At 43.0% G+C, this 9,539-nt stretch overlaps 1 protein-coding gene across 1 annotated transcript in view; it reads right to left on the minus strand.

Annotated features, from left to right (window-relative positions):
- Nucleotides 1–3,505: 3,505 nt before the first annotated feature.
- lepr (leptin receptor) overlaps nucleotides 3,506–9,539 on the minus strand; it is a 20,662-nt gene continuing 14,628 nt past the window's right edge. The window contains exons 14-18 of the mRNA XM_030791145.1: nucleotides 8,114–8,317; nucleotides 7,708–7,785; nucleotides 7,346–7,439; nucleotides 4,442–4,517; nucleotides 3,506–4,303 (exon numbers count right to left, since the gene is read on the minus strand). Coding sequence (XP_030647005.1) covers nucleotides 3,506–4,303; nucleotides 4,442–4,517; nucleotides 7,346–7,439; nucleotides 7,708–7,785; nucleotides 8,114–8,317 — 1,250 coding nt within the window. The remainder of the gene's footprint in view (nucleotides 4,304–4,441; nucleotides 4,518–7,345; nucleotides 7,440–7,707; nucleotides 7,786–8,113; nucleotides 8,318–9,539) is intronic.

Here is a 9,539-nt window from a genome sequence, read left to right on the forward strand (position 1 = left end):
TTGTTCTGGTGCACTCACTGTGACTGTGATAGAGATGTTGGGTTGTTCTGGTGCACTCACTGTGATGGTTTAGATAGAGATGTTGGGTTGTTCTGGTGCACTCACTGTGATTGTGATAGAGATGTTGGGTTGTTCTGGTGCACTCACTGTGATTGTGATAGAGATGTTGGGTTGTTCTGGTGCACTCACTGTGATTGTGATAGAGATGTTGGGTTGTTCTGGTGCACTCACTGTGATGGTTTAGATAGAGATGTTGGGTTGTTCTGGTGCACTCACTGTGATTGTGATAGAGATGTTGGGTTTTTCTGGTGCATTCACTGTGATGGTTTAGATAGAGATGTTGGGTTGTTCTGGTGCACTCACTGTGATTGTGATAGAGATGTTGGGTTGTTCTGGTGCATTCACTGTGATTGTGATAGAGATGTTGGGTTGTTCTGGTGCACTCACTGTGACTGTGATAGAGATGTTGGGTTGTTCTGGTGCACTCACTGTGATGGTTTAGATAGAGATGTTGGGTTGTTCTGGTGCACTCACTGTGATTGTGATAGAGATGTTGGGTTGTTCTGGTGCATTCACTGTGATTTAGATAGCGATGTTGGGTTGTTCCGGTACACTCACTGATGATTGTGATAGAGATGTTGGGTTGTTCTGGTGCACTCACTGTGACTGTGACAGAGATGTTGGGTTGTTCTGGTGCACTCACTGTGATTGTGATAGAGATGTTGGGTTGTTCTGGTGCACTCACTGTGATTGTGATAGAGATGTTGGATTTTTCTGGTGCACTCACTGTGACTGTGATAGAGATGTTGGGTTGTTCTGGTGCACTCACTGTGACTGTGATAGAGATGTTGGGTTGTTCTGGTGCACTCACTGTGATTGTGATAGAGATGTTGGGTTGTTCTGGTGCATTCACTGTGATTGTGATAGAGATGTTGGGTTGTTCTGGTGCACTCACTGTGATTGTGATAGAGATGTTGGGTTGTTCTGGTGCACTCACTGTGATGGTTTAGATAGAGATGTTGGGTTGTTCTGGTGCACTCACTGTGATTGTGATAGAGATGTTGGGTTGTTCTGGTGCATTCACTGTGATTTAGATAGCGATGTTGGGTTGTTCCGGTACACTCACTGATGATTGTGATAGAGATGTTGGGTTGTTCTGGTGCACTCACTGTGACTGTGACAGAGATGTTGGGTTGTTCTGGTGCACTCACTGTGATTGTGATAGAGATGTTGGGTTGTTCTGGTGCACTCACTGTGATTGTGATAGAGATGTTGGATTTTTCTGGTGCACTCACTGTGACTGTGATAGAGATGTTGGGTTGTTCTGGTGCACTCACTGTGACTGTGATAGAGATGTTGGGTTGTTCTGGTGCACTCACTGTGATTGTGATAGAGATGTTGGGTTGTTCTGGTGCACTCACTGTGATTGTGATAGAGATGTTGGGTTGTTATTTTGAGACACTGGCTTTTTCCCCCTTGGGCTTCCATACATGATTGTATGTGTAAGGCTATAATGGCATAATGGTTAAAATATTTATGTATCAGTAACCCAAGTGTCTGACAAAAATCATAGATCTGTAACAAGTGAAAAAAATTATGCGCTGAAAACAAGACAGATTTGAGAACTTATGAAATTTGTGAATGATGACATTGTAGCCTCCATAACCTAATGCACTTTTTTTCCTTCTTGTCACCTGTCACCAAACAAACATCCAGACATACTGTGACTGTCATAAGGGACTGGTCCTTTTCAATCACAGTCTTGCCTCAGGTTGTAAAACGGTGACAGTGAACTAGCAATGTGAAAATAGTTTTTGTGAAAATCACTTCTACTTCCCCTTTACTGACCATATATGACAATAAATTATACCAAGCCCAGACAGGCAATATATTTAAATCTAATATTACTAAGTTGAAATTCTCAATATTACTTATAATGCTTCAAGCCCCCTGCCCTAGTTTTCTTCTATGATAGGCAAGGCTGCCAGGATTACATAAACTCAAACCTGCGTTAACTGTAATGGCCACATGATGGCACTGTGCCATTGTTTCCACCTCTATCACAAACAAGTCATTGTACTGCACTGCAGGGCAGCCAGCCAATTTAAGGTGAATACTTATCACATTGTACCAAGTTGTCCCTGCAGCAAGATGAAGAAGATTCTAATTTACGAGAACTTTGTTCTGCTATGTACAGTTATTCAGGCTTTTTCCTAAGAGCTGGAGGTCGACGTTCTTATGTATCGTGTGGGTTTCTGAGTTTCAAGAGTTGAACTCTATTGTCATCCAAAGGCCAACAGTGTAGCACTGTGAGTCATAGTTCTGCAGCAAAGCAACCTTCTGCAAATGCCACCCTCCCATAACCTCCCACACACACACACACACACACACACACACACACACACAGAGACAGAGTCATGCAGACACACACCTGTATGATTATTTCAGACAAACTCTGTTCCTATTGCCACACACCTGCATAATCACCACATCTGTCAGCTTTGTGAGCAAAAAGACAAAGCTTTGCGCTGAATGAAAGTGTGTGGGAGACTAAGGGAGACAGTGGACATTGACGCGTCTCAGTCTGTCTCTGCCAACCGGAGAGGATGTAGTTCATCAACACAGTAAAACTTTGGCATTTTTTTAACGGGATTTGTGAATGGAAATGAGTTGCTATGGTTCTGAGTGAGGATAAGAAACTCGGCATGTAAAAAGTGAAATGAGGAAAAACAAACTGCCAGTGCTTGCAATAAATAGTTTTATTTTGACCAGAAAAATAGGACATCTCTAAGCACTTTACACTCTCTCTACAGACTCACATCTGAGTGCAGCTGTTACTACTCACGGGACATACATTACTCTGCTGGTCATGAACAACTAGCAATAGAAAATACCAAACATTTAAAAATGATGGTATATTTTTATACTCTATACACCTTTTCAAACACAGTAAACAGTTACAGCAAAATAGACATTCATTTTGGGTTATTTTCAACACAAATGCTGAACTGAGAAGCAATTTTGCTATACAGTTTCAAAGGAATCCAACATACTTTGTGAATCATGGCACTTTTTGCTAAGAGAACAACTAAAATGCACCTCTGGGCTCAATGCCACCATCTGAAAGAAAAACACAGTCTTTTATACTTCTCTGAATACTTTTCATCACTGCAGTCTATTACTGTCTTTGCTGTTTATTCAAGACCATACTCCAACCTTTAGTCACACAGAGACACAAGGCTCATGCAAAGAGAGCAGCAGTGGGCTCCAGTAAGGACAGGCTGTTTTAATTGGTATAAAACACAATCACGGTCAGTCTGTGCAAAGCAGAGAACAAGTGACCCTTAGAAGGCATCCAGGATCACTGTGGCTGTTCTGCCCATGTTGGGCGGTATTTTGGATTGATCCCAATTCAGTTTCAGGCCAAAAGTGACTGGAGTGTCTGTCCGTGCTGGTCCTGAGGACTAAAGCAAATGAATAAGTCAGGGAGCTGCACAGCCTCAGATCATGGTTGAGGGGTGCCATCATCTGCATCTCCTCCGACAGGTTTACAGGAGGCAGTCCGAAACTGAGGCAGGTAAAGTAGGATGCTTTTCTGTGAGACACAACTGGAGTTGCTGGTTTTGGAATCCCTCCGTCCCAGCAGAGGACTTGACCCTGCACATACAACTATGTCCTCGTTCCTGAATGGTTCCTCTTCATCATCACCATCATTATCTTCATCATCTCCCTCATCGCCCTCTGTTCCCAGGAAGTACAGGTCTTTGGCGACTCCTGTGCTTTCCACAGCCTCATCATCTTGTTCTGAGTTGTCAGAGAACTCCCCTATGGAGTTGAAGGAGCAGGAATGTCGGAGGTCCAGCTCCTCAGAGCTCTGGGGGTTATCCAAGTCCCAGAGTCCTCCAGGAAAAGAGCCAGAGATGTCGGAGTTGTTAGCGGAAAAATTTCCTTCGTCGCTGCTGAGACTCTCTGGCTGTTTGTGCAAAACAGCAGGTTGCTCTGATAGAAGCACCGTGGCATAGGTCACAGAGGACTGGCCTGACGTTTCTGGCGTAACTGCAAGAGAGGAAGCCTCTAATGAGGGGGCGTCCACAGGATCATCCAGAGGAGGAAGAGGGGATGGGACCTTCCCCCCATCTCCCACTGACTCATGCAAGGCAGTCTCACCATCTCTGTCCTTGTCCAGTGTGAGAGGACGTGGTTTCTCCACAATTTCTGCTTCACTGATGTGTTCAGAGAGCAGGAGAAGTGGGCAGGCTATAAGACCCTCAGGGTGACGGAACAGATGCTCAACATTCTCCATCTGCACAGACACACGACACAGGCACAGCACAGCTTTTACACACACCAAATCTCATTGCTCAACAGTGTTTTATGCATAACTAACAGAAATAAATATGTTTTTTTCCCTTTCTTGTTTAAACGGCTATTGGTAGCTTACCTTTCTGAAGTCCACACCCTGAGCCCAGGAGCAATTGTTGGGATTAGGGACGTCTTTCCACATCAGCTTCTTCATCCTGGAGATCAGACAAACAAAAAAAAAAAACCTCTCTCTTAACTCTACATTCAATCATCCTTTGCAACAGCAAGCACATTTTAAACAACAGAAACAATTTAGAACTCTGCTCAAGCATTAAACAAAAATAAGTAGAGGAGAGCTCCCTCAGTACTATGGGTTAGGGTTAAGGTAGATTCGAGTACCGAGAAGGGATGTACCCGAATCCAAATACGCTATTCGGGAAAGCACAAATAATGCGATGGAAACAGATATTTCTTCTATCTGAAGTTGTTCGTTATTATTCGGGGAAAAAAGCCATGATTGACATGACGGTGCGTCAGCCATTATGTTTCTTCAAATCGATTCATATGATTGTGGATGGCCACAAGATAAAAATGCCCATTCTGTTTGCAACATAGCACTGATTTCGCTAACTAGTCGTTTCATTTACTACACGTTACTGAAAAGTGGTCGTTATATTCTGTATTCACCCCCACCGAGTCAGGTGCGGGAGCTAGGCAGCTGGATTACCCCTGCAACCTATACATCAAACTGAAGCTCAGAACCCATAAATTAATTTCCTCCATTAGAAATAAATCCCAGTCGAAAGTCGTTTCATTTACTACACATTATTGAAAAGTGATCGTTATGTTCTGTAGTCGCCCCCACAGAGTCAGCGCTCAGCAGGCAGCAGGCTGAGAGCTGACCGTTCCCGGCTCTCAGGGAAACTCTTCGGATCGAAGAGGAGGAGGCGTCATCTATCACTGGTATGTAGTTGTAAAGCAGTAATTCATGTTCCCCGAACGAACTGCGGTAACGTTAACACATCAAGAAACACGAGCGCAGCATCATTGGAATTTAAGATTAGTCCCTTCAACTGAGGGATATTTTTATATCTATATTGTTAATAGTTTCTATTTCCAGTGCAAAACAGACTTTTTCGATTTATAAAACATTTTTCAGTTTCCGATTCTTCCAGTTCAAGAGGGGTGGTGGGGTAAAACTTAGTTAAAAAAAGAAAAATAAAAGAGAGAGAGAGAGAGAGGGAGACAGAGAGAGAGAGAGATGAAAAGTGCAGTATGAGGATGTGGAAATATATTTCATAATTAGTGAATTCATTAATTATATGGCAGTATAAAATCAATTTGATACTTAGAAGTACAAAATTGCTCTGCCAATGAATATTAGGTTAAAAAATACAACATTTGCCCAATTTAACATGACTTCCAGTATAAACTCCGCCCACATTCAGTCTACAATCCAAATACAGCCAGATCAGAGCCATGTAGGCCCTGAGCCAGATCATTTTGCTGGTTGAACAGATAAAGATACAGTTAATGATGTCTCTGTACACCTCTAGTAATGAATTAAGGGTTAAGGCAGATCGACACTGTAAATAATGTAGGATTAGGGTTAAGGCTGTTGAGCCACCCTAAATCACTGTAGGGGAAATTCCTTCACTGCAACAGCCCTAACTGTGAATAATGTTGGGTTAGGGTTAAGACAGATTAGCACTGTGAATAATGTTGGGTTAGGGTTAAGACAGATTAGCACTGTGAATAATGTTGGGTTAGGGTTAAAACAGATTAGCACTGTGAATAATGTTGGGTTAGGGTTAAAACAGATTAGCACTGTGAATAATGTTGGGTTAGGGTTAAGACAGATTAGCACTGTGAATAATGTTGGGTTAGGGTTAAAACAGATTAGCACTGTGAATAATGTTGGGTTAGGGTTAAAACAGATTAGCACTGTGAATAATGTTGGGTTAGGGTTAAGACAGATTAGCACTGTGAATAATGTTGGGTTAGGGTTAAGAAAGATTAGAGCTGTGAATAATGTTGGGTTAGGGTTAAGACAGATTAGCACTGTGAATAATGTTGGGTTAGGGTTAAAACAGATTAGCACTGTGAATAATGTTGGGTTAGGATTAAGACAGATTAGAGCTGTGAATAATGTTGGGTTAGGGTTAAGACAGATTAGCACTGTGAATAAAATGGGTCAGGCTTTACTGTTTGAAATGAGCAGTGACCAAGCCCCGCCCCCTCTGCATTAGCTAATGTACTTTATTCTGTAAACAGGATGAAGCTTATTAGCAACGCTATTTTAGAGTGGCCGCTCAGCGGAATCAAGTGGTATAAGTGAAGAGGAGTAATATAGGAGAGTGTTCCTGTAGTAATGGACCACTAATCTGAGAGTCAAAACGCATTAGGTTTTTCGCTGTCATGGCCTTGAACAAACCCTCACCTCTCCCCCAGACCCTGCACATTAACAAACACATACGCTGTTGTGTACTGCAGTGCTCTCTTTCTCCTCCACTCCTCTGTGTGTGTGTGTGTGTGTGTGTGTGTGTGTGTGTGTTTGCCCACACACACGCTGAACCTACTGAATCATGTAGACCTTTTCGCCCTCAGGGAAGCACATTCTATTGTTTATGGCATGTTGCATATTTCATTAAATGTGATCAATATTACCTGTCAAACAGTGACACCACCAACCTCCCTAAATCTACCTGTACTTCAGAGCAGTGAAAACGGGCAGGAGAATATGATTCACAGTGCTGAGACTCATCCACCCACAGGCAGCTAGTGTGTATTGACTGCTTAAAGCTAACCTGAAATCTCAGTATCCTTTATTCCATTGTCATAGTCAAGCTAGAGGAAGGCAGAGGGAAATTAATGATTAATGAAATTTGGGTTCAAAGGGACGCGAGTGACAGCTACTATTTAACCAGAATTTTATTCACTGTTGTTTTCTTTTTTTTTCTTCTTTTTTTCTTTTTTGTTTTTTTGTTAAGATTGTGTTTTGGCGTGCAGTAAAATAGTCCAGGAAACTGAAAGAAAATCTTACTGGTTTTGGGAGCTGATGAGAGTGACAAACAGGACCATGGACAGGAAACCAATCACCATGACCAGTATGTAGACTGCAGGATCGTGCCGCGTGACTAGAGGAAAAAAACAGCAACACCACAAATTGAATCAGTCACCCCAATTTACCAACCACTGTATGTGTGTGTGTGTGTGTGTGTGTGTATGCGCGCGTGCATTCAGTTGGATACTATTCAGCCTAACGGACTTTAAACATTAGGGTACAGCTGTTACCTCTGTCAGTGTATTAACACACAGTCTCCATCATAATGGATCCCCACAGTCTTGAACAGAAAGGTCACTGCAGGTTATGGAGGGTTTTTTGCGGTGTGTCAGTCTGCTTACCTGTACATTTCACTGGCTCTCCTTCACCATCCACAAACACCACATGAAGTGTAAACTCCTCATTGCCATAGAAATGCCCTGAGCAGTAAAACATGTGAAGCCCTTGTAAAACCACGGCTTAAGGCACACATATATCAGAGAAAAAATAAACAGCGTGTAAACCTTCTCTCTTTGTGAGGGCCCTTCTCACAGTCTCACAGCAGGCATGATTAACGGTGCAAAGCCCTCTTCTGCATATGTAATAGAAACACAGAGAGACTAACCCCCTGATCACTGGTACTATCTCACTGGGACAGGAGCTGATCAATAGTCCACTATATCAGAGCTCAGGTCTTCTGCTGTGATGTGTGGGGGCCAAAGACACAGAGAGTGAAGAAGTGAGAGCAGGAGGAAGAGAGGTACATACTGCAGAGGTGCAGGGCCCTCTGAGTGGGGCGTATTCGGACCCACTCCACCCGGGTCCCCGCGGAGCCGCTCTGGTCTGGGTTTTGGCTCTGATCCAGCCAGTCCACCACAAAGGACTGAGGAGTTGGGAGCCCTGGCCTCAGCGTCCACGACAGAGACACGCAGCTCGCGTTGGCAACAGCACTGAACGAAGTCACATACTGATCTGGAGAGACGAAGGAGCGTGATTGTTGAACATAGGACACACTCAGTTACAACCGCCAGCTTGTTTTACTTCTGTTACCACACCACCGGCCACTGATCTATGACAGTACATTACAAAGCTTCACTCCAGCGCTGTCAAGCACTACCCTGAGTGGAGAGGAGCTCTGCAGTCTGAACTACTGGATGTCCACTATTACAGACCTGTAGTATGGAGAATATCCATGCATTAAACAAAGTGATAGATACACTCGCTTAAAACTCACCAACTCACCAACACTGGGCCATTTTTAAGCCTAGCAGATCAGTGCAGAAACCTAATTAGCCAATCACAGCTTCCATTCTGATTCAGTCTACCCAACAAAAATATGTTTCACTCTTCTTTCAGTTTAAGCCTCATCCATCTGAGGGCCCTGTGTTTAATAACAGTTTCACTTCTTTCTCTGTTAGTGCCGCCTGTTCCACAAAAAAAGTGTGACGGCATTCGGACAACGTATTTACGATACGGAGATGTTTTGGGGTTTTTTTCTGACAGGTCGCACACCCACGCAAGATGATTGGCTTGCGGTGGTCACATGTTTTGGACAATCTAAACTCTTCAGGTTGAAACCAAATTTCAGGTTGATTGGACAATCAGCTTGGAAATGTCTTTCAATGGTTTAAAAAAATCTGAATAAAAATCTGAATAAAAATCTGAATAATGGTGAATCCAATATGATGGGCCAAATGGGCCTTGGGGAAAGCTCTTGTCTTGGGTGTGTGAGTGAACTACATGCATCGCCACACATAGAGCAAAGTCTAAAGATGTTGTCTTTTGTAAAAATGCTTTCTTTTGTAAAGATGTTGTCTCTTGTAAAGATATTATCTTTTGTAAAGATGTTGTCTCTTGTAAAGATGCCCTTGGTGCCTATTTGGCCTGAGTGTTTCATGGGGATCATAAATCATTTTCACTTGACATTTTTATTGAAGGAGAATGATAGGGAACAAGTCTGATGCTCAAACCCTAATAATGGGTGAAGAAACAAAACAACACAACAGGGCAACAACTACGATTTACCATGGATATGCACACACACACACACACACACACACTAACACACACCATACACATACACACAAACACACATACACACACACACACACACACACACACACACACACACAGACACACACACACACACACACACACACACACACAGACACACACACACACACACACACACAGA

The sequence above is a fragment of the Chanos chanos genome, chromosome 14 (assembly GCF_902362185.1).
Source record: "Chanos chanos chromosome 14, fChaCha1.1, whole genome shotgun sequence".
In the NCBI taxonomy this organism is placed as follows: Eukaryota; Metazoa; Chordata; class Actinopteri; order Gonorynchiformes; family Chanidae; genus Chanos; species Chanos chanos.